The sequence below is a fragment of the Plectropomus leopardus genome, chromosome 4, assembly GCF_026936395.1.
Source record: "Plectropomus leopardus strain MGB_pleo_1.0 chromosome 4, ASM2693639v1, whole genome shotgun sequence".
Taxonomy (NCBI): Eukaryota; Metazoa; Chordata; class Actinopteri; order Perciformes; family Serranidae; genus Plectropomus; species Plectropomus leopardus.
Window position 1 is genome coordinate 9,332,630 of NC_142179.1, and position 24,828 is coordinate 9,357,457.

The following is a 24,828-nucleotide window of genomic DNA, read 5'->3' on the forward strand; positions in this document are numbered from 1 at the left end:
TTGGTGTGAGTTGGACACCACTGGAAAGAGACATTGCTGTTGAGCTTTTCAAATATATATATATATATATATATATATATATATATTTGGCGCTTTGAGGACCACAAGATATGCGTCCTCTAGTTTCATTATATTAGAGACGGCAGACATCTCTCCATTCAATATCTCCAACTCTCTGCAACTCATACCAAAATAATCTGAATGATAAATAGCACTACAGGTAAAAGGAAATTATGGATTTGGGGGTGAACTGTCCCTTTAAGCCTTTGAAACCTGTGGTCAGATGACTTTCACAAGCTATTCAACCCTTTGAAAGCTGTGCAAAATGGTTTCATTCAAATACATGGGGGGAAAAGGCAATGAGCAACTTTGCAAAAAATGTTCCACAAATTGCAAGAAATTAGTATAACATCACAAGAAAAGGTGCTGAAAATTAGGACTATTTTTAAAATTATATTAATTATATATATATATATATATATATATATATATATATACACACACATATATATATATATATACACACACACACACACACACACACACACACACACACACACATATATATATATGATATTAATTATTAATTATATTTTTTAAATTATGTTACAGGGGAAAAAATAGAATTTTTTCTACAATTTTCACCACTTTGTCGTATCTTTTTTTCTTTTTAATTTTTTTCTTAAACTTTTGTTTATTTTGAGGTGATTTTCTTTTAACTTCTTACTGATTTCTTGCACATTTTTTGGTCCATGTCTTATTAAGCCACTCACTGCCTTCCCTTCCTGTTTTTGAGAGAAATTTTTGAGAGGTTTCAAGGGTTAAGGTTATTTGTATTCAACATGCTCATATTGATTTTGCATCATTCTTTCCACATCAGCACATTTTATTATTTATTTCTATGCTGTCTTTTCACCTTTTCATCTCTTTCCTCCTGTTTTTTAATGAGTTCTTGCTTCAGAAAATAAATTTGACCTGATGTGAATGAATACTGTGTGAAAAACAAAAAATAGTCGCACTAGTTTTCTGCTGTTTTCTGCAGGATTTGACTGTTTCTGTCACTGTGTGGGACATCCTAATACAGACATGCTTTCTTATGTTAGCTGATTAATTATGCATGTGCCACAATATCACATGTATATATGATTTTATATATATCTAGTACAACTCACCATTAAGTGTGCGCTGGACGATCCAAAAGTAGCAACATGAACTTGTGGAGGATTATAAAGCGAACAGAGCCGTAGGAAAGTCACTGAGTGGAGCTGTTTTGGAAAGTTTCACGGTTCACTGGCGTCAACCTGGCTCAAAGAGTGGACGTTGATGTTGAATCCAGATGGTCTTAAAAATGGCCGCTGATGGTCTTAAATATTTGTTCTGACCGTACAGCAGAGGGAGCTCCTCCAGCCTCACTTTCCTCTGGCTGTAAACTTTCTTTTATTACATGAGCAAATGTTTAGGATGCTGGACTTGGAGTGACAGATTGCTTCACTCCTTATCTTCTCAATTTGAATTCCCCGCTCTTCATTTGTGCACATGTAGCTCATATTTTCAAACAAACATTTGTAAGAGGTACAGCTCAGAAAAGACATACCTACCATTACCATCCGGTATCTTTGCTTTTCTTTAGTGAATTATCACAAAATTGACACCTTTATAAACATGATTGAAACAGTTATCTCAGGATACTGAAATACATCTTTTCAGTCTTCTAAAAATTTATTTACAAAACTCTTTAAACTACAAAAGTCAGTTTACAGCTTGTTGTGACAAATAATGCTTATAACTGGAATAATATAATCTAAAAAAATGTTATCGAGGGATTGTTCTTTATTTATCAGAGGAGTGGAGGAGTGACTTTTTTTTACCCTCCCAGAAGCCACAAATATTTTTCCTTGGGAAAGATGCATGACCCTCCATCCACTATAAATTAGTTTATATTTTAAAAGATTTTAAAAGTTGAAGAAAAAGTCCTGCAGTTGAGAAGGTTTTCCATATTGTCTTGCATGCTGGTTAGTTAGTGAAAGCAGTGATTTTGATTGGATAAATCAATATTTTAAGCTTAAATTTGTTTTTATTTTGTCCCTGAGAAAGCGTTTGTCCCAGAAATTTGTTGGAAATAATTTCAGTTTTGCAGTTCCTGGCTGTGATAAACAGTATAACCTTGGAAATGGCATGTTTTCTTTCTAAAAATTGGCAGTAAATTAAATACAAAATAAATCCATTTAAAGTGGTATGCCCCTCCTTAAAGCCAAAATAAAATTTTAAAAAGTCCTTTCTCAGTACTTGAAAAAAACATTTGAAATGCCCCCTCCTTGTTGCACCACCTCCTCCCCTCTCATAGATAACCAACAGTCCCTAAGTCACAACATGTAACAGAAAGAGCAGCAGTATTTCAGTTAGGACGTTTAAAGCTTCTCTTCACTGCTGCTGCAGCTGCAGACTGTTGATGAACACCGTCTGCAGCTCGTTGATGTCATCAGTGGCCTCTATAGGGATGCTGTGTCTCCCCGGCGAGCACGAAAGCCCACCTGCTGAGTCGTACGCAGCTCCATCGCGAGACTGGCTGAGGTTGTCGTAGTAGGAGTCGCAGCCTCCCACCGCACCCTGAAGATGCTCGTACGCGTCCAGGTAGAGGTGCTGTGGTGACAGGCGGCTGTAGTCCTGGGCCTGGTGCGAGCCGTGATGGAGGTGGAGGCGGTGCTCGGGCCCGGGGCTGTGACAGGGGCTGTGGGACGGGCTGTGGGGCATCATGCACGTCTGCAGGCAGCTGTTGCGCCGCACGGCTCGGTGCAGGTCCAGACGGGCGATCAGCGGCTTACCAATGTTAATACTTTTGGTCCAGTGGACGGATTCGTCATCCATGGCGGTGAAGCGGCCCTGAAGGCACACGGTGAAGACCAGCTCCTCCTGTTGCATGATGGGGGAGAGGAGAAACAAGAAACACGATGGGATTCTTTAGTCTTTTAATTTCTCTTTTTTTTTTTAGTTTGTCTTTTAATTTCATCTCTTAATTTATCCTTTAATTCTGTCTTGATCCTGCATTATTATTATTAATGTTCAGTGTTTACTGCCTTTATTCTATTATTGCATTTTTCTAACACATTTCTGCCTCTAATCGCCTGTTTAATTCTGCTTTAACTCTTGTCTGGCCTTTCTTTAGCATTATTTACTAATTTCAGTTGTTTTATTATCTCTGGGGTTTATTGCATCTGCTTTCCTGTTTGTGAAAGCACTTTGCAAACAAATATTAAATATATATTAAATAATATTTATTATTATTATTAAGTTTTTATGGTTCAGGATCACTTTATTAAGCTAACTTTAACCAAAAAATACTTACTAGGACTGACACGGGATTACAGAATATAGGTGAAAGAATAAGAAGTAGTTTATTGCGAACAAACTTTGTTAAAAAAAAAAGTCAGTTTGGTTCTAGTAATGTTGGTCTCTCTGTTTGACTAAAATATGTCAACAACTACTGAAAAAAATGTTTCATGCAAATATCTGCAACACTAATAACTATTATGCTTTCTCAATCTGGACACTTTATTGAGTGTACCTCCACCTATGTCCACGATGTACTTTCTTGCAACATTTGTCTGCTTCTTCTTCTATTGCAAATTGCAACTGGATAGAGCATTACGGCAAATATTTTACTGTGATTGTCGCCTGCCACAATATCTGTTGGCTTGTTTGCTTGTTCACTGCAGCATCTTTGGCTGCCATATTCACAGGTTTGATGGTCCCCTTCTGCTGCATCGCCAAGATGGTGACCATTGAGGGTAAGAAATGTCGAGTCTTAACTTTTTGATCATGTTAATAAACCGTCTGGGTACTCATGGTGCACATTTTCAGTGTGAATGCACTTAAAATAGTCAGTATAAATACGAACCACAGTGTGGCTCTTGTTAATTAATCTGATCATCTTCATAGAAAGAAACACTCTGCAACACTTATGCACATAAAAATGAAGACAAATTTCACAATAGCTGTTTTTCTTTTTTTAAAGATCTCATGTTTTCACACAGTGTAAGATGCAAAAATATCTAATGTTTTTACCCTGAGCTTCTGCAGTGAGCTGACCCTGGTGTAGAGACAGTGCTGCGGCAGGCTGCTGGACAGAAGGTAGATTCCCGTCTCCTCTGGAGTCTCTCGGTTCATCTCTTTAGGGTCCACGTCGAGGTCCTGCAGTGAGGAGGGGAAACGGGTGAAAACGCTCATTATGCAAAAACACATTTACACACACCCACCTCTAAAGATTTGATGTTCATGTGAAATCAGGAGGGAAAAACTGAATTCTCATCAATTTTTCCAACATCTTCTGGTAAGATGAGAACGTCTCTATTCTCTCTCGATATCCAGAGTTCATGCTGATGTGCTGACCTGTGAGAAGTCGGTGACGTGAGCCTGACAGAACGACATGTCTTCGGGCTTCTTAACGATGTGAGTGTAAATGACGAGCACGTTGGAGAACTCTGCAGCAAAGCCCAACTTAATCTGAGCCCCGCAGTCAAAGTTGAGACACATACTCTCAGGAAGCTCTGCAGAAAAAAACAAAAAACAAAAAGAGTTTTTTTAAAAAACTACACCTGGTGTTCATATTCAATTTACAAGTTCTCATGTAAAGTCACTTAAATTTTTTTTACTTTATTTTATTTTTTAAAATTGTATTTATACTTTGTATATACTCAGGAGTCATTAAGGGAGACCCTCATTTTAAATGGCACATACATAGCATTTCATTAACGACACAAAATCAATATCAAACAATAGACCACTACAAAAACACAAATGTTGAAAAAGAAATTTTTCACTAATATGTTTTTTTTTGTAACAATTTCTTGGTGATTAACTTATTTTTATTTATTTGTCATTACATCCACACATCCACTTTGTGTATGTTTGTTTAATTTCAGCGTTTTGTGTTTGTACAGCGAATTAATGTTAAAGAAAATCCTCTGTTAAAAAACTTTTAAAAAGAAAGAAAAAAAGTGCAATGAATGCACAATGTTTCAAAAGTCAGTGAGAAATCATGTTAAACAATCTTGATCTGAGTATTGATCAAAATAAACGTGATTATGATTTGTCCATGAGCAAGCAGCCCGTTCACTGTTAGTGTGATGGTTGTACCAGGCTGGAATAATCACGACAAGCGGAAAGCAGAAATTATAATATTTTCCTATGTGGCTTCTTTGTTGTTTCAGTAAATATTCATTAGCTGATGAAGGAGGAGTTTATGATGTCATTCCAGCCTTTTTTCCAGCAGCAGTTTGGTGGTTACCATGGGAGGCCCCCATGAGAGCAGGTGTGTGTACAACAGTGTGAGCAATAACCACAGTCATCATCTGACTGAACTGGCAGTGCTCAGCCGCTGTAAGTAAAAGGGAGATTCCCAACGCTGTGATAAAAAGTGCTAAACAAATATTTAACCAGAGGGGCACTCGGCGAGCGCAGAGCTCGGCCAATAGTCCAGTTATCTACCATATGCAAACTGCAAGCCGTCCGCCACTATATGTCTGGATATATTTCCTAAACTTTTAAAATGATGCCAAACTGCTTCTTCCTGTATGAAGTGTGAGCATGTGTAGGCTGCCCCAGAGGATAACTGGTACCAGTGAATGTGGATTGTTATAAGGAGTCATTGTTTTTCTGCAGTTAATTGTAACTGTTGAACTTATTTTGGATGACATACTATGACTTTTTTTATGCCATTTTGGATTGGACAATGTACTATAGTATGACTTTTTGATGCTATTTTAGACACCAGACTAAACTATGACTTCTTGTGCTACTTTGGACAACATACTATAGTATGACTTTTATGCTATTTAGGGCGACACATTATACTGTGACTTTGTGATGTTATTTTGTTATATTTTGGATGACATACTTTTCTAAACCTGAAAAAAACAGACCTGAAGTTTGTTTATAATCCTTTTGACAAACAAACCAAAAACATTACCTTGTTGGAGGTAAAAAAATAAAGTTTGTGGCTGAAACTCACCGTGAGCCTTTGCCCACTGGAGGCTGCGAGCGTGAGCGAGGTCAGCGCTGTCGCCGGGCAGGATAGGATCGGTCAGAGCTCTCCTCTCTGACAGACTGCTGCGGATCTCCAGAGCCTGCTTCCCCTTTGTAGCATCAAACTGACCCATGTCTGGACACAAAAGTTATAAATCACATGTTCAACAACAGGTTGACTATAACTCCTCAAAACATATAAAAAAATCCTTTACATAAGCTGAAACTGGATCCGACCACACGGGGAAGCACACTGAGACTCACAGTATGTTAGCATATTTAATTAATCCACCCTGAGCTCCTGTTAAAGACGCGTGCATATTCTTGATGTTGTTTAATGGTAAATGCATTTTACAGCAACCTCAAGCCATTTTATTTCATTACCAGTGCATTTAAAAGGGAAATCCCATTAGCCCACAAGAAAGCTGATTAATAATGCAAAGCAAACTCCATTTAATTTACTTTTTTTATGCTTCTATTAAAAAAGATAAACTGAAACACTTCTTCTGGGAAACACAGAAACTGTTAAACATTCGACTTCATGAGCAAATGCTTAAAAAGTGTCTTTTTATTCTTCGTGGAGACCTCAGTCACAAGAAATCAAGACTACAGTCAATAATATGACTTTTACATGTATGACATTATTTGTATCAATATTTCCTTCAGAGTCAATAATACAGATAATCGCAATACAAAAGTACAGTAACATCATATGTGGATGTTGTTACATTTTGTGTTCTCGTCTCACCCTCAGCCACTCTGTCCAGCACCACAGTGATCTTCTCGTCGTCCAGCAGCCGCTTCTTCAAAAACTTGACAAACACGCCGTTGGTGAAGCCGCTGGAGCTCAGCTCGAAGGCCTCCGCGTCTTGACACCTGAACAGCCAAAACATGAAGAATGCAATATTTTGAAAACAACAAATAGGTAAATTTATTTTTGAATAATTCAATATTTAAAACTTACGTAGCGTATCCAAAGACAATGTTGGCTGTAACTCTGAGGACAATGTTTGGAGCGCTGTCATCATGGATATTCCTGGAAAATGATTTTAAAAAGATGTCAATCAAGGTGGTAAATCCCAAACATCCCCATGCTGGAGAGAAAATAATTCCTGTCATTGAATTACGCTGAAAAACAATCTATGAACATGTTTATGAAAAGTTTAAAAAGTGGTGCTCTGGCAGCTTAATGCTTAGAGGCACATCAACAACATCCCTGATTCAATGTGGCTGACGACCTTGGTCGCCTCTCTCCCCTCATTCTTTATTCCTATTCTGCTTATTATCATCTATCTATGACAGCAAAAATGCCCCAAAAAACTTTTAAGATGTCATGAAAATGGTTTAAACTAACATGAAACATCACAAAAGATAAAAACTATACAGAGAATCACAGGTTAACTTCATCTAGTTTACAAAACTAAAGCTTGTCTGATTAGTTGATTAACTGTTCAGATGACTCACTAAAAATTAATTGTGAACAGTTGATTTGTTAAGTATTTGCTGGTTTTCTTTCTCTTCCAAGATAATAAAATGAAAATTTGGGGGGTAAATTGTATTTTTGGACTCGTTGCAAAAGAAGTTTGAAAACTTGGCCTTTGGAACCTGTAATGAACATTTTACTTGAACTAGTTTCTGATATTTTATTGACCAAACAATTACTCAGTTATTCAGAAAAAAAAGTTTGCTGCCCCTCAAAACCGTTAAACAGAGCTCTGTGCAGAATTTATTGTGTGACAGTTGTCTGCACACAGTTGTCAACATGGCTGAGCTGGTCCATTGCAGGACCAGCTCAGCCATTTTTTATGTTTCAGTGTTCTGTTCAATTGTTTTATTTCATTGTTAGTTTGCAGCTCACAGTGCTACTTCCACAAAAAGTGGTAAATAATACAGTGCTGACAGAGTTAATGTTTTAACCAAGGGGGAACCGGAGGGATGCACAATGATACACAGGATGCACACATGCAACAAAATACATTATTATGTTGAATAGGTCTGAAAATATTTTAAAAAAGGTGCTGTCCATTCTTGTGGTAGTGATATATTTAGTAATACTTTCTCAGTGTAGTATGGTTTTGAACCTTACTCTCAGTACTCGTGTTGCCTTTAATGTTGGTGATAGACAGCAGTAATTAGTATATTTTACCTACATGTATTTAACCTGATAAAAGTCTAAGGACCAAAATTGTATCAAAATGTATCAAAATTTCAAATAATCGGGGCGTCAGTGGATCAGTGGATAGAGTGGGCGCCCTATGTACAGAGGCTGAGTCCTCACCACAGCGGTTGCGGATTCAACTTCGGCCTCAGCCCTTTGCTGCATGCATCCCCTCTCTCTCCCCTTTCACATGTACACTCTGTCCAATCAAATAAAAAGCCCCAAAAAATATCTAAAATTTCAAATAGGTCTACATAATTAAGATGCATAATTCTGTACATTTTCTCTTGCCCCTCCCCCTAGCTAATTTTCAGATAATTTCCTTGTCACCTTTTACTTTTGTTTTTGCAGTTTGCGGGACATTTCTTACCAAGTTGCTCATTTTGTTTTTTTCCTGTATTTTTGAAAGAAATCAGTCCAATTTTCTGACATTTCAGAACTTTATACACCAGTGAAAGGCATCTGAACGCAGCACAAAAATTATTATGTTGATCCAGGTGTTAAAGGGTTAAACGGCTCTTTGTAAGAGTGTCAATTAAAAGTGATAAACTTGGAGCAATGAGCCACGGACTCACCTCTTCCTGCACATGTCCAGCAGAAAGACATTGAGGCCCGTCTCTTTCTCCTGCATCAGTTTCAGGATGCTCTGCACACAGAGGCAGTTGGCTGAGCGGTACGGGTTTGGTGCGTCTACCGGCACCATGAAACTGTTGCCATAGTTCTCATATCCGTGACCAGCGTAGTACAGCAGACCTAAATGGAGAAGTTTGGATTTCAGTCAACTAAACACACAATTTATTGAATTCGTGTTTTGGGAAGTGAGTATTTCTGGATTAATGATCATATCTGTATCCGCAGGTTTGTAAACTGACCGTAGACTCCTTTGTGAAGCAGCAGCAGGAACTGATCGACAGCGTTTCTCATCTCCGACTCTGTGAGGTCCAGCAGTGACACCACCTGGAAGTTCAGCTGCCGCAGGAGGTTAGTGAGGTCGTACACGTCCACCATGGGAGCTTTGAGCTGCGGGTGGTTTTTGTAGGACAGGTTGCCGATCAGCAGGGCCACTTTGTCAGTCGCTGTGAGGAGGAGACGCAGGAGACGGTAAAAACCACACTGTTAAACTAGCTCAGTCGGTAGAGCGGGCGCCCCATGTACAGAGGCTACATCCTTGCCGCAGGTTCGGTTCCAACCTCGGCCCTTTGCTGCATGACGTCCCCCCTCTCTTTCACCCTTAAGCTGTCCTCTCAAATGAAGGCAAAAAGCCCAAAAAAGAAAAGAAAACAAATATGGTAGGGAAAACCATGAAACTAAAAAATATAAAATAAGCCTATAGATGACAGTTTTTACTGCGCTAGTGGCTTTAATGTAATCTTCTCTACTGTGCTGCTTATTTTAGGGCTTTTTCTCTAAATAAAAACACAGATTTCAAAATAAAATAGAAAATACAGGTATTGCGAAAAAAGCCACTCATTTGCTTGTTTGATTTTCTTTTTGCTGCCTGTTTAATAAATCCTTCTAAATCTAGGAGATGGACAAAATAACAGAAACTACAGTCTGACTATTACAGGATTTTTGAGGTAGCAACTAGTGTCAATATTTGAGAGCTTAAAAATTCATTAAATACGTTTCTGGTATGTTAGTGATTTTTTGACACAGAAGGGCAGTCTGATAAAGAGACTGAACAGAGGAGATAATGTGTGAGAACCCGCAGTTTTCCACAGTCATTGGTTTCACCACTAAAATTTAAACTTAAAACTCATAAGAAGTCTCAGTCCTTTTATACCAAAATGCTTTATCATCCTGTTTTATGTTATTTCTACATCTATTTTCATGTGAAGCACTCTATGCATGTGACAATGCTATTATTACCAAGTTATTTTGCATCTAATTTTTAATTAACTATGGCCTTTTTATACTCATTCATGTGAAGGTCTCAGTCATTTTTCATTTGCCGTAATCATTTATGCCGTAAGGTGTTGCAAGATCTTAGTGTGGCTCAATGTATATTCTTATCAATATCAACTTTACACTGGTAATGCAGGTAGTGGTGATAAAATCACAATTTCAAAGAAATGCAGGCAGGAAGTAGGTGAGTCATATTTCTTTGAATACCATGATGCTACTAGCTCTCTGATGTGATGTGCTGTGATGTGAAAGAGATTAAACTCTGGTGGTATTTTTAGAGGTTTTGTTGAACTTCATTTAGATGTAAAGAGTTATTTTTGTCCCCCTGAGTAGCTGCTGATGTTATCTGTTGCAAAAGGCTGCAAGTTTCACATTGTTATTTTGTTGTGAATACTGAGAGAGGAACTGACGGCAGATCAAGACAAAGACCCAGATTGTGTCAAATACAACAGCAACACAGTTTACATATAGAGGAACTGTGCATCGGTCAGATTATTCACTAAAATACTGTAAAAAACAAAACAAAAAACAAAAAAAAACTGGATGATCACATTTAAATAATTCAGAACAATACTTACAGAAATGTGTGAGAGACACTTACCATAAAGTTGCTCTGGAATACTCTTTAGAAATAAATCACTGGAGTCTGAAATTTGAGTGTCACAACAAAAGGATCATTTATAAAGATCTGTGTGAAGAAAATATGAGTACAAATAGGTGTGTATAAAAACTTAGTGGGTATGAATAATCTTACCTCCTCCAATGGCGTAAATGTCATCTAGAAATCAAACATACAAACATATTATCATCATATAAAATTAGATTTTATTAGGCTGGTGTTATAAAAATATTGTTTTGATTCAGGAAAAATGATTAGTACAGTAACAGTAGAGTACTCGTCTAATCTTCATGCAATCAAATCAACTGATTATAATTAAAATCAGAGATTAAGGCAGGTGTATTTTATGTTTTTCTTGCTGTCAGTGAATCCCATAAAAAGTATGAAACCAAAGGGTTTAGGTCTGTCTCTCAATCATTTCCAACTTCCCTCAAAATTCATGGTTTCCTGTTAAACACATTTATCTTCAGGTAACTAAAATATGGTTTCTTTTTTTTTAAGTTGAGTAAGCCGATGTAGTTTTTAGTAAATATTAATCACGGGAGCAATTGCCCTGTGTTTGTGTGTTGTCTGAGTAATTGGAAAAAATAGGTCCTGACTGGGAAAATGAACATAAACGCCCTCTAAAATCAGAACAACAACTTGCAAATTCAAGGAAATTTCTAGCAAACAAGTTGCCACGTTGACGACATATATGCAGAAACACAGCAGATGAAAGTAAATGTTTGGTTGATGGTCAACATTTTATTCCTGCAGGTCAATATCTCTCACATGAAAGTTTTGATATGATATTATGTTGTAAACATTAGATGCTGTCCACGCAGAGTAGATTATTTAGAAAAGTTATTTATTAGCATTAGTCAGGTAATAGTTTTAGGGGATGTTTTGGCGCAACATTTATGACAAAAACAACTTTGTAAAATAAAGCTTTAAACTGTAAAAGACATTTGTAGATGTAGCAGACTGTTTTAAAAAAGCCAGGTAAAACTATCCAATGAACTATACTCGTAATTATCAAAATTATATATTTAAAATTATTTTACAAAATGATTATATTATTTTAAGCATTTTTTCTGGGTCATTTCTGTTTTTTTTGTTGTTGTTTTCTTTACTTTCACTTTTTTGGGGGGAAAATTTTCAGGTAAATTGTTGAGTTCAGTAGTTTAAGCAAATAATAGCCTGGGCTATTAATAGAAGTTTTAGGGTATACCTATTTTTAATACACAATTAATAATACAGGATCGGGTTAGTGGGATTGATTCCTTTGATTTTGGTCTTTTCATGAGATTTTTCAACAATAAGACAAATATAAAACACAGCCATCCTTTAACGTACAATTAATTGAAAGCAATTACATTAGTGAAATAAATAATTCATGCATGTGAAACCCGGGGATCAAACCCTGTGAGTAGTGTGCTGGTTAGTGCTAATGTGATAATATGCTGATCTTGACCCACATGCAGTTAACGTTAAAATTATGATGAAAGTTTGCATGCAGTTAATTGCTGCTGACTGTCACCCTGCTGCCACCAGCGCTTCCAACTCTACCTTCAGAGCACTCCATTGCCTCTGAAATCTGCACAGATATCCCTGGTTCTTTCAGTCAAGAGCAGAGCAAATAATCACTCAGACGTAACAACAACAGAAATGGTTTCACTGCACTGTAATTAAAGTGTCAAAAAATGTACCAAAATGTGACGTACCTATCACAACGTCTACTTCATTGGTCCACATTCTCTCGCTGCTGCTGCTGATCTCACAGCGATACCTGCCGTGGTGATCCTGCATCGCATGAGGAATCTGAAATGTACAGATGATTTTTAAAATTATTTTCTGAAAAAAAAGTTAGACTCGTGCCTTTGTAACATCTGAGAATTTTGAATGGAGAAAATGGCTTCCAAATAAGAAGCGGGGTTTCTGCGGATCCTTCAAAAATCATTGAATTTATTCATCTGAAAATAAGGCCTTAATTGGTACTAAAATGTCTTAAATATGATACAGTGACCTAAAAGGGTCTTAAGAGCATGAATGTGATTTTTTTAAAGGAGGACCTGAGTCCTTAAAAATGTAAAGACATGGGAAATTGAATTATTTTTTTCTGACATTAAATTGTAACATCTCCAAATAACTGGTAAAATCTTTTCTTATATTTTGCAGAATCTCTCTTCTTAAACTCTTTACAATGAGAATTAAAGCCGTGGAGTCCCACATACAGAGTGAGAAACATAAAGTCACAAATATCAGCAATAAATTCCAGATGTTTCCCATTTCTAACCAGATTTAACTTTTTCACTGGACCAAAAATGTTATGTTTTATGTTACAGTAAATGTTTGGGCAAATTTTCCCCTAACTTTTCCCCTAATGTTGATTTATTGTCCTTTGTTTTGTTTTTTTTTTCTTCCAGTTTTGGTTTTTGAAAAAAATATCTCAAGTTTAATCCTGAGTGGCATTTTAAAAGTATTTAATTAAATTTTCCTTAAGCTGTAGGAACCTTGAAGAAGCAAAAAAGTCGATTTTTATGACAGTAACATTATAAACATCTCCAACAATCCCTCCTCACCGTGAGTTTCCGCTTCGTGGCGCTGGGGATTGGGACTCCATTTCTGTGCCACTGGTACCGAGGGATCGGCCGTCCCACGGCTCCACACTCGAGCTGCAGGGTTTCCCTAACATGAAGCCGGTGGGACTGAGGCTGGATCACCAACTTCATCCGACCCTCTAAGGAGTGATATCTCTGCCCTGGTGGCAGGAGGAGAGGATACATTAGTAAATTATCTCCTGCATCCAGCTAAAAGACTCCTGTATGAGCTGGTAAATCTGCTTGGTAAAACACAAACGCTAGAAGTTTAATTTAGGAGTCACTTGTTTTCCCTCCTACCTTTAGTGCTGTTTATCTGTATAGATTGTGTTGGTGTTAGCTGCCGAGTGTTGGAGAAAGCTGCAGATGTCTGCCCTCTCTGAAACATAATGGTACTAGATGGCACCCGGCTTGTGGTGCTCAAAGTGCCCAAACCCAGCTAGAAATTTCTGGTTCTAAAAATGTTCTGAGAATTAAACAGTGCAACTAATGCAATGTTTTAGTAATGTTTTCAGCTGCAAGTACTCTTGTAGTTCTCAGAACGTTCTTCTTAAAGTTAGGGTAACATCCTCTTTTTTTTGGTAACAAATCACATTAGATAACATTTTCATCAAAAAATGTTGTGTAATCTCAGGCCTCAATAACATTTTCTGAATGTTGCATTAAAAATGTTCTTCCTTCGTTCACATGTAACATTGTGGGAACGTTTTATAAAAGATCACGACATGATCTGTCACCTCTCAACATCACCAAAACATCCCCAGAATGTTGCAGTTAAATCGTTACGTCTTAGTCAGCATTTAACCTTATAGGAACTTTATTTGAAATTATTAACATCTTTAAAACGTTCTTTGAACGTTAGATAAAAATGTTTTCTTTAAAACATTATTGCAACATGTTGGTAACATTAGCCAGTGTTGTGGAAACATTCCCTGCTACTTGCTATTCTAAAACTCAGCAGTATTGTCTCTTTACAGAAATCATGGTAACTGTTGTGAGCAGTTTCATGCAGGAACTATTTCCTCTGTACCGACCGCATCACTGAGCAGAAGGAAGGGTGCATCTACTCATGGACAAGAGGCTCGTGTTCGTGACCACACGAGATGTAAACATTAATGCAACCTCCTCAGCTAAGCTGTAATGTTAGCGACCTTAGTGGTGCTTTATGAGCTGGCAGTAGATGCAGTTGGTGACGTAGTCTGATACAAAGAAAATAGTTCCTACATGAAACTGCCCACAACAAGGTCTGTGGATTATCTTGAGTAACCGAGTCATGATTTCTGGAAAGATACATTGCTGTTGCGCTTTTAAAATGTATAATTTGGCGCTTTGAGCACCACAAGCTGAGTGCTATCTAGTTCCATTATATTTGCGAGACGGCAGAAATTTCTACAACCAAAATCTTCGACACTCTGCAACTCACACCAAAACAATCTAGACTAATAAACAGTGCTACAGGTAAAACAAAAAATATGAACTTTTGATTTTAGGATGATCTGTCATTTTAAACACCTGTTATATCTTACCACAGGATGAGGTGACATTCAGGACGTCCACCTGAGCCCACTGGCTGAATTCAAACGTGTCTCCACAGTTGACCCTGCAGATGTAAAAGCCAGCATCCTTCAGGTGGACTGGACTTATCACCAGGTCTGGAGAGGAGCTGTTCGGCACCTGAAGTTTGGAAAATGTGAATCACTTAAATGCAAAGTGTGACAATATGACAAACAGTGGTCCCATTTTCAGACTCATCTCCTCAACCCCGAATTCATATTAGCTCTCTTTTGCTGACTTCATAACTTTTTTAAATGATATGTTGTCAAAGTATGTGTATCTGAGTGTATCTTACTGAATACAAAACATTAATTTTAGGTTTTTAGCTAAGCTGCGTGAACACAGTGCAGGAGCAAACAACCCCTGTCTAGTTTTTGTGCATGAAAATGATCAAATTTAAAGACAAAGAATGCTGGATAAACAAAACACCATCCATCGAAAACAACAACAAAAAAGAAACATAACAGCCAAACTCTAGTTTCAGACAAATAAACAGTAAAAGTATATAGATGGTTATAAATACTGTATATGTAACTTTCCCTTTGGAGTTTTGGATGACCAGCTCTGAGGTTAACTGGTTTCAGTTGTTGGTGGAAAAGGGAACAAGTGAGTAACTCTATCGTGTCCAGTTCACTTTTAGTGACACAATATTTCTATATGAAACACCATCATTAAAAGTTGTTATTGTAGAGTATTTTGCATGCAGAAGTTAAGAGTCTGTTTAGACCCCTACAGGTAGATAAGGATGGACTAGAATCAGAAATATTTTGTAGCAAAGAGCATTTTAAATATTTATATTTTATTAATATTTTTGATATTTATACTATCAATATCCTATTATGGATAGTCTTGGTTAGTAAAGTGAAGACTTTGTGTGGCGAAGTGAAGCAAATTGTTGTAGCGGCCTCTAATTCTGATGAACCATCAGGTAGCAAAACAATAAGAATACAAAAATAAATGGCAATGTTTCACACCTTTATACTATTGATTATCTGTAGAGAGTAGCCCTAAAAACATTAGCATATCTGTGAGTGATTATTGCTAATTTTATGCTCTTATCTGGCCAATGTATCCTCCATGACGCATACATTGAATGCCTAATTATCAAAGTTGTAATAATGCAAATCATTATTTTTTAACAAGAAAATAGAAAATCATTCTTTAATTACAAAAAAATAAAGCAAAATTCCTCCTAAAACATAATAAACATAAAAAACAAACAAACAACAACAACATGTACGATATGGCCATCAACACTGTTGGATTTTGCTGCCTATGATGAGTCTGTTTTTGAATGTTGGCATGATGTCACATGACCTGAGTAGCTGACCATCTCCCCCTTCACTGTTCATACATATACTATATATGTAAATACACACACACACACACACACACACACACACACACACACATATATATATATATATATATGTATGTGTGTGTGTGTGTGTGTGTGTGTATATATATATATATATATATATATATATACACACACATACATATATATGTATCTATCTATCTATCTATCTATAGATAAATATAGATAGATAGATAGATACATAGACAGACAGATAGATAGACAGATAGATAAATAGATAGATAGATAGACAGACAGATAGATATAATGATGTTAATCCTGCTCGGCTCAGCTTCGTCAGTAGAGGGCGCGCTAAGCTGTCCCGCCGCTGACGTCAGTAGAGTAGAAGTAGAGGTCAGAGGTGGTGAGCGCGCTCAGGTGTGTACCGTAGATGTAGTACAGTGAAGTGTGTGTACGCTGCACAGACCACTCCGGATCTGGACTGTACTTTAATGTTTCCTACAGGTAAGCTGACTATAATAAACACGCACAGCAGCAGACACCTGCAGTGTGTTTTGGTAGAGCCTCAGTTTGTACCTGTGACGGTGAGACTCTGAGTTTGGTTAAGTGCGTGTGGCCTCGCATTTGTACCAAAGATGGCGGGCGCCGATATAAACAACTTCGGTAGCTAAATACAAAGGTAGTGACTTTCTGAGTGAGCTAAACTGAGTGAAATGAGTGTCGCGAGAAACAGACAGCTAAGACAAATGTGGGAACAAACTGTGTGGGACATGACGAACCGAGTATTTTTTTTACGAACGTGGATTAGCCGTGTGTAATGCTAACGTATATATGCCTCGACATGCTAATTCCCGCTAATATGCTAACGCCAGTGCTCCTGTTTATCTCTCCCTGTCATTGTGTTTAAAGAAGCTTTTAATGGGATTTGGAAAGTAAGAGTTTGTACCAGACTCCGTGATAAAATACTTTAATTCCCATTCTGTGAGAATAGTGTGAAATTAATTTAATAAATAAAGAAATAATATATTAATAATATATATTATAAACAATGTAATATATAAATACTAATAAAATATAAACATTATATTGTTCTGATGATGGCAGCATGTGTGGATGCAGCAGCCAGTAGCTCCTCAAATCCTTGCAATGTTTTTGCTATATTTTTTAATTTTTTCAACTCCATGGCCTCTTCTGCTGAAGTACGACTTTTTTAGGATAGAGAAGCACATATCAACATCGGGAAAGGTTGTGTGGGGTTTGGACGAAATGCAGCAGACTGCAGGAGGTTCCCCACCAAGAGCATACGCCGAGCAGCCAGTCAGACCAGAGGGGAGAAACGAAACCCAAAGCGCCGAATGAAGAGAGGGAGGAGAGCCCGCATCAGGGCGAGGCTGACACGACTTAGACCGAGAGCTGGGGAACGGAAATCAGAGATCTCACATCTTCCTAGAAACATGGTTAACACCTAACTTTCCCATATCAAGTTATTGCACTGGATGGGCGAACCTTGTTCAGAGCCGACAGGACACAAGACTATGCAAATTAAAAAATGCACTCTAGGAATTGTATGATAAGCAGCTGCATGCCCAAGCAAGAGAGCAGCTTCTGATTTTGATCAACTCATCCTTCAACTCCAAACATGCAGCAGGATCAAGGACACATTTTAATTTCATTTTTTTTAAACTATGTTTAAAAATGACAAATACATCTACCTTGTATAAATACAGTAATTGATTACGGGCTAAAAACAAGTTAAGTTAGATAAAGTCGGTTTATAAGCATAATCCATATGTATTTAGAAACAGTGAATAAAAGGGTAATAAGATAAGTTCGTACAGTCACTTATGCTGGAGTACTGTGGATATATTGAAATATTAGTTTCATGGTTTTCATGTAAATTGAGTTTATGCATTACTCACCTGCTCATTTGTTAAAGGAATAATTTGACACTTTTAAAGTATTTTCATAGCTCATGTTACATGCCATTACTTAAACCCTGTTAAAGTAAGGTAGAAATTTGAGAGGAAATCTAGGCACTCAAAATGTGTGAAGGAGGGATTGTATTAAAAAGCCTTAATTGTAGCGGCTAACTCATTAAAAACCCCACCATGTTTCGACCACTATCGGTCTTCATCAGGGCTTTAAAAACATGCATTTTTTTAAAAGCCCACGTTGTTTTTAATGTCCTGATAAAGACCTGTATTGGTCGAAACATGTCTTTTTTTAATGATTTCACCACTACAATAACGGCTTTTTAATGCAATTCCTCCTTGTTTTTCCATACTTTCGAAGCGCCTGGATTTACTTCCTGTTTATTACTGTCGGTTCCTGTTTTCCATGAGCACCCGTCACAAGTTTTTGACCTACATTTGTTTATAGTCTACAGAGCAACCAGTCATCTCTTTTTCTAAGGTAGAAATGTATTTGAGTACTGAACAGGAATATTTTGACAAGGTAACCTGTGGAAGAGGATTGTTTACGGTACCAGGAGGAACATGTCAATGGTGTACGTAAGTTGACATTTTACGAGATATCATTTTAAGGTATAGGAGTCAGTAGAGCAGAAGTAGTGGTCAGTACGTGATGAGCGTGTTGAAGTGTGTTAGTCATCGAGAGCACTCCAGATCTGAACTGTACTTTTATGTTTCCTACAGGAAATAACAGTGGGTGTTGCATCATTCATAAACGTGTAACCAAGGTATTGTTTGGAAATTAGAAATTCCAGTAGTGGATAGCACTCATACGCACAATACAAACCCTCAGTACTTCAGGGTCCCCGAGGATCCTTAAAAAGTCTTAAGAGGAGGAAGGAAGGTTATTTTAGTGCTCAAGTAAAACAGAAAAAGGGGATCATAAAGTTCATTCAGATACAGTATAAGAGCTGCAGCAGCGAGGTATGATTGTTTCAGTATTTGAGCCAGGAGAATAGAGCAGTCGAGATGGAGAAGATTTCAAGCCCAGGCCTGTTAGTTTTGCACTTTAACAGCTATTTGTGACTCATTGTTTTACCTTCGATTATCCTTCAAGTTCTGTTCAGACAACACTGATGTACAGTGATAAATGCTCACCTCTTCCTTGGTCTTGAACCACTGGTACTGAACTGGAGATTTTCCCACAGCGTGACAGCTCAGACGGAGATTGTGTCCAGATATGAGAGCCACCGACTGGGGCTGAATGAGGATCTGTAGGGCTGAGCAATTTGGACATTTTCGCTTTTAATTCACACTTAAATTCAATTCCATTAATTCTTAATGGGTCACATGTGTCTGTACCAAAAATGACATTTAATGTTACATGTCAAAAGCACCCAAAACAGTTTGAAGGGCGGTGTGGTTTCCAGGTTTTCCGCAGATCCTTAAAGTCTTAAAAGGCATTGAATTTGTTAATCTAAAAATAAGGCCTGAATTGATATTAAAATGCCTTAAATTAACTGTTCAAAACTCTGAAAAGTCTAATGGACTTTTTTTCTGACATTGCATTGGAAAATCTCAAAATAATTATAATTCATGTATTTGTTAAATAATATTTTACCAAATCCCTCTTATTAAATTCTTAATAATGGGAATCAAATCAGTGGAATCCAACATACAGAGTGAGAAACACTTTTTTTTTTGTAAAATTAATCTTAAACTTAATCCTGAGTGGAAAAAGTAAAAAGTGGTAAATAGTATTAAATTTAATTCTCCTTAAGCTGTAGGTTTCCTAAACGTGTAATTGCAGTTTCACTGTGCTTACCACCCTACCAATACCACAGCATTTCGTCTTTTAAAAACCCAAACTGATGCTTGTTTCGTGTTATACTGACTGTAAACTGGCTGGCAACATCAGGTAAGTGTCAGCACCTTGGAGTGAGTCATATGAGCTAAACATACAACACAGAGATCAAAGATGGACCTGCTTTGAATATACAACATGATAACAAGCTTATTTTTACTGTACCTGGTGGTTTCAGGCACTGAAGAGCCTCCGAGTTTCCCAGAGTTTGGAGGTAGTCGACCAGGTGACCCGTGGTGCAGCCTCGCTCTCCCATCAGCCTCAGCAGCATGCGGCTCGGGCTCCCCTCCAGCTCCAACACCTTCAGAGAGCACATCTCCATGTCGTCTGAGCTGTTGAGCGACAGCACGTTACATATTTCAGATATCAGCATCAACTTTATTGGTCAAGTATATCGACAGAAACAAGGACTCTTGCTGTAAGTAGCTCTTAATATATTTCCATCTTTATAAAAGATAATCACATATAAACATGACTGTACTGAGAAAAGCATCACAGCAATTAAACAGTATCTATGCATTAGTTTTAAGGTGTACAACCAAGATCAGTGTCACAAATTCAGTATCTGATCAAATGTCTTCCCCTCCCTTCCTGAGTTATGATGTTGAGTAATAGCCAGAAAAGTGTTTTTCTAATGTTACATTGACATTGACGTTTTTTCCTATTACACTGTGAATTTTTTTGTCATAATTAGCAAAGGAATTCCTGAGTTATGGCCAAAAACATGTCTTGTAAGGTCACAGTGACCTTGACCTTTGACCACAAAATGCGAATCAGTTTATCCTTGACTAAATGTAGATGTTTGCACCAAATTTGAAGAAATTCCCTCAAGGTGTTCTTGAGATATCACGTTTACGAGAATGAGAAGGACGCAAGGTCATGGTGACTTTGACCTTTGAACACCAAATTCTAACAAGTTCATCAATGAATCTAAGTGGATGTATGTGCCAAAAGTGTTTTAAAAAATCACCTCAAAACACTCTTGATATACTGCGCTCATAAGAATAAGACAAACCATATCACACAGACCTTTGACCACCAAATTCTAATAAGTTCATCGTTGAGTCAAAAGGATGTTTGTGCCAAATTTTAAGAAATTCTCAATGTGATCTTAAGATATCGTGTTCACGAGAATGAGACAGTTGGACAACCAGAAAACATAGTTCCTCCAGTCAAAGCGATAACTGGCATGAAAGCCCATTTAGTTACAAAACCTAAATTTAGTTTTTTATTTTCTTCTACCTACTATGCACCACCAGGGTTGGCACAAAGTATTCATACAAGTCTTTTTGTTTGTTCTGTGAAAACTTTCTATCTCAATTATATTTTGTTATAATAAATCTGTAATGCATATAGTCCAAAAAAACAAAAACAAACAAAAAAAAAAAACAGATTGGTCCTTTAATTTCTGTGTAACTGAGCTGCATGACCCTGAGAGCACAGCATCACTTGTATGTTTTATTAGAATAATTTATTCTACTATATTACTAATTAATCTCATAAAAGTATTCTTATTGTCATCACGATGTCCTGTTTCTTTTGTTATCCCTTAATCCTGTATTATAACACAATACTTCTTGTGAATATATGCTTTTAATATAGTTATTTAATTTTCAAGCCTGCAAACACAATTCAGCACCTTGCTGTACAATGCATAACAATGTTAAACTGACTTGCAAAAAATAAAGTACAGTAATTACTGTGAACTTTTTTTCTAAAATGCACTGCACATTTAACACATAGTGTAGAGTATGGTCTTTGTGCACAGGGATCCTACAGATCTAAAAATAAGGCCTTAACTTGTATTAAGATGTCTTCAATCTTCTTTTTTCTGACGTTGCACTGTAAAATCTCAAAATAATTGGTTAAATCTTTTTTTAAACTATTATTATTATTTTAAATAATTTACAAAATCCCTGTCTTAAATTCTTCATACTGTGAATTAAAGCAGTGGAATCCCAAACAGAGTGAGAAACCCAAAATCAATAATAAAACCAACCAATAAATGCAAGGTGTTAACTAATTCTAACCAGATCTCACTTTCACTGGACCCAAAATATAACGCCAATTTTTGTTAAGATTTTTCTGTTTGTTTTTCTTCTTACAGTTTTGTTTTTTGTAAAAGTAGTCTTAAATTTGATCCAGATTTTCATTTAAAAAGTCTTCAAAAAATATAACATGAAAGCTGTAGGCAGCCTGTGGATAGAGCTCTAAATATCCATCAATCAAAAGAAATAATAAGCATTTCATATGTAATAACATAAAATAGCCTCAAGTGTGGGCAGTCAGAGTCGCTGCAGGACTGTTTTAATATGCATTTCATTGTGATTTTATCCACTTTACTGTCTGAATATCCAGTTTCAACCTACCTGACTTTAAACCGTCTCTCACCGCCGACTATCTCTCCCAGTTTTCGCCATCCTTTGCTGCTGGATTTGTCCAACTCCTCGCAGAGCTTCTTCACTACCGGCTCCTTCAACAAGCTGATCTTCGTGGACCGGTCTAAACAATCCGACATGGCGGCCAGCAGGAAAAGTTTACCATCGACACGTTTCTATCAGACAGAAGACACAGTGCTGCACCTGACAAACACTTCAAGACAAAACAAGTTTACTTCCTGGAAGAAATGGTAAAAGTGATACAGTCACGCCTCCCGCTGCATTGTCTTGGGTTTCCCCCGTTCAGCTGCGGGCTGCTCCTGCCAAAGATCGTGTGCGCACCAAGATAATGCACCGCAGGTAAACGATTAGATTTTAATTTCTTTTTAAGGCGACCAGAAGTTTGGAGGCCTATTTCAGGCAGTGTGATGGAAACTGAATTCAGCAGCTAATTATTATTATCACTTTATGGGGATGATTTTATGCCTAGTTTTTGTGTTTATTATTTTTATCTGATTTATGAATTTATTATTGCATATCAGCCTGTTGCTCTGCTTGGTTTATGTTTTGTAATTTAACTTAAAAGGGACATAGTATAATAATGAACATTAGTATAAAATACAAATGTAAATATGCTGGAGTTAGCAGGACTGCTAATTCACACCCATAGTCCCTTGGCAGGTAACAGCTCACATAAATATCAAGAAAGAAAAAGACAAAATAACGCAGTACAACAATTCATACAGAGGGCGGAAATGTTATGATGACTGGATATTTTACGCTTGCTGCTTAAAAACTTATGTCTTGTAAGGTTCCGCGGGTGCCTTTGATAGCTCCAATAAATGAAATGCATTATTATTGTTATTAAGAAATATTTTAAGGCAAGACAAGCAACTTTCTAAAAATAAGAAATTTATTAGTATATCAAAATAATGAGAAAGTTTATCAAAATTACATCTCAAAATATTTATTTAAATTTCAAAATAATGACAAAGTATCTCAAAATATATGGCCCGAAATAATGACTTAGTCTTTCTAAAAATTAGTGACTTTGTATCTCAAAATAATGACAAACTTTCTCAAAATAATGTATTAATAACTCATTGTTTTGTGGAAGTTTCTAACACAAACAAAATTATGTTTTCTTTTCTTTGTTTCTCATTATTTTGATATAAATCGGACATTATTTTAAGAAACTTTCTGATAATAATGACTCAAAGGATCTTTATTATTGATTTCATTACACCGGCAGAAATGGATCTCTGCAGTAATGAGAATTGACTTGTACAATAAGTCTTTCGGTTGGCTAAAGTGCTCCTCAAGAGAGGGTCGTTTTTACTTTAGGACTGTTTGTTATTTATGAGAGGGGAGGTTGTGCAAAACTGGGGACGCATATCAAACAATTTTCGAAGCACCGGGGAGGGACTTTTTAAAAAAAATATAGCTGAGGGAAGGGACATTGAACTTTGAATGGATGTATTTTGCATTTATCGTAAATACACACTAATCCCCAAATTCATGTGGCAGGTTGTAAGGCATATAAATTAAAAATTAATTTTGATTAAAACATAAAATCACAAGTGTCAAAGCCAGAATTGATGACTTTTCAAATTTCTGATGTCCCTTCAACACATATTTGAAGAGGATTTCTGTTTTGCTAAGCTGTTTATTTTTAAATTTTTGTTTGTTACATTGGCTCCAATACTTCCTTTATCTGTGGTGTCTGAATAAAAAAATAAAGTAAAACAAACACTCCAGCCACTTCCGTCCTCTGATAAATACAGTACACTCCCTAATTAAACGCAGGTGCGTGAACTGAACTAAGACCGGAAGTGGGCTACAAATGTTGATTTATCCCTCTTAGCGTTAACTTCTGTCCCATTGCCAGGTAGGCTAATAATTGTAAGTTTCCACTAATATTACCTGCGAATTACTATATTTGTGTAAGCTGTAGTTTAGGCTGATATTTGTTGATATCTTTATTAGCAGGGCTAGCTGTTGTTAAATATTAGCTAGCTCGGTGTAGGCGGAATAGCGAGCGTAGTCTTTCAAGACTGTGACAAAATAACTTTAAAATCACAAAGTTAGTTAATTTTACATGTATTTGATTGATTTATATTATTAACTAGCTGTGGTGTTCATTAAAATGCACCACAAATCACTTAATTGTTTTGTCTGTTAGCTGCTAATGCTAGCTAACCAACTAGCGCCAGATACTAATGACCGTTATTTCTGTGCCATTCGTGTCTGTATTTTGCAGATGGGTGATGATATTTCTATTGGAGCAGAAATGACATTTTATTTATGTTATGAAAATAAAACAACATCCAGGCACCTTAAAGAGTAATAAACCGTTAACAAGACCTCAACGTCGTCGGGAAGGCTGGAGTGAGACATCTTGCAGCATCTGCACTCTTTGGCTGTATTCAGGTGAGTCATGAATGTTGTCATCTCTTGTGACACGTATTACCTGAGGTGTCAGAGGCAACTTGCATGTGTTTTTTAATTTAGTGAGAACAAGC

General features: G+C 36.9%; 1 protein-coding gene and 2 long non-coding RNA genes across 5 annotated transcripts; 2 read left to right on the top strand and 1 right to left on the bottom strand.

Moving 5' to 3' along the window:
• Positions 1-1,700: 1,700 nt before the first annotated feature.
• malt1 (MALT paracaspase 1) lies at positions 1,701-22,542 on the bottom strand. Of its 2 annotated transcripts, XM_042488178.2 has the most exons (17): positions 22,298-22,542; positions 20,094-20,260; positions 19,223-19,344; positions 14,809-14,956; positions 13,265-13,443; positions 12,407-12,503; positions 12,252-12,299; positions 10,839-10,862; positions 10,686-10,730; positions 9,052-9,255; positions 8,755-8,932; positions 6,986-7,057; positions 6,770-6,897; positions 6,008-6,157; positions 4,387-4,544; positions 4,063-4,188; positions 1,701-2,910 (listed from the first exon to the last, which is right to left on the bottom strand). In XM_042488178.2, the coding sequence occupies exons 1-17, from the start codon at positions 22,444-22,446 to the stop codon at positions 2,422-2,424; spliced, it is 2,484 nt and encodes an 827-aa protein (XP_042344112.1). In that variant the 5' UTR covers positions 22,447-22,542; the 3' UTR covers positions 1,701-2,421. The 2 variants fall into 2 exon arrangements, with proteins under 2 accessions (XP_042344112.1, XP_042344113.1); XM_042488179.2 differs by lacking the exon at positions 12,252-12,299.
• Positions 4,077-15,815, top strand: LOC121944401 (uncharacterized). 2 transcript variants are annotated; one of them, XR_015776386.1, is made up of 6 exons: positions 4,077-4,210; positions 4,366-4,446; positions 5,208-5,376; positions 6,776-6,946; positions 9,038-9,160; positions 14,814-15,815. It is a non-coding gene; the product is annotated as an uncharacterized LOC121944401 (long non-coding RNA). The 2 variants fall into 2 exon arrangements; XR_006105901.2 differs by lacking the exon at positions 5,208-5,376.
• LOC148189714 (uncharacterized) lies at positions 16,375-24,731 on the top strand. Its single transcript, XR_015776387.1, has 4 exons — positions 16,375-16,658; positions 20,107-20,346; positions 22,339-22,666; positions 24,567-24,731. It is a non-coding gene; the product is annotated as an uncharacterized LOC148189714 (long non-coding RNA).
• The last annotated feature ends 97 nt before the right edge of the window (positions 24,732-24,828 follow it).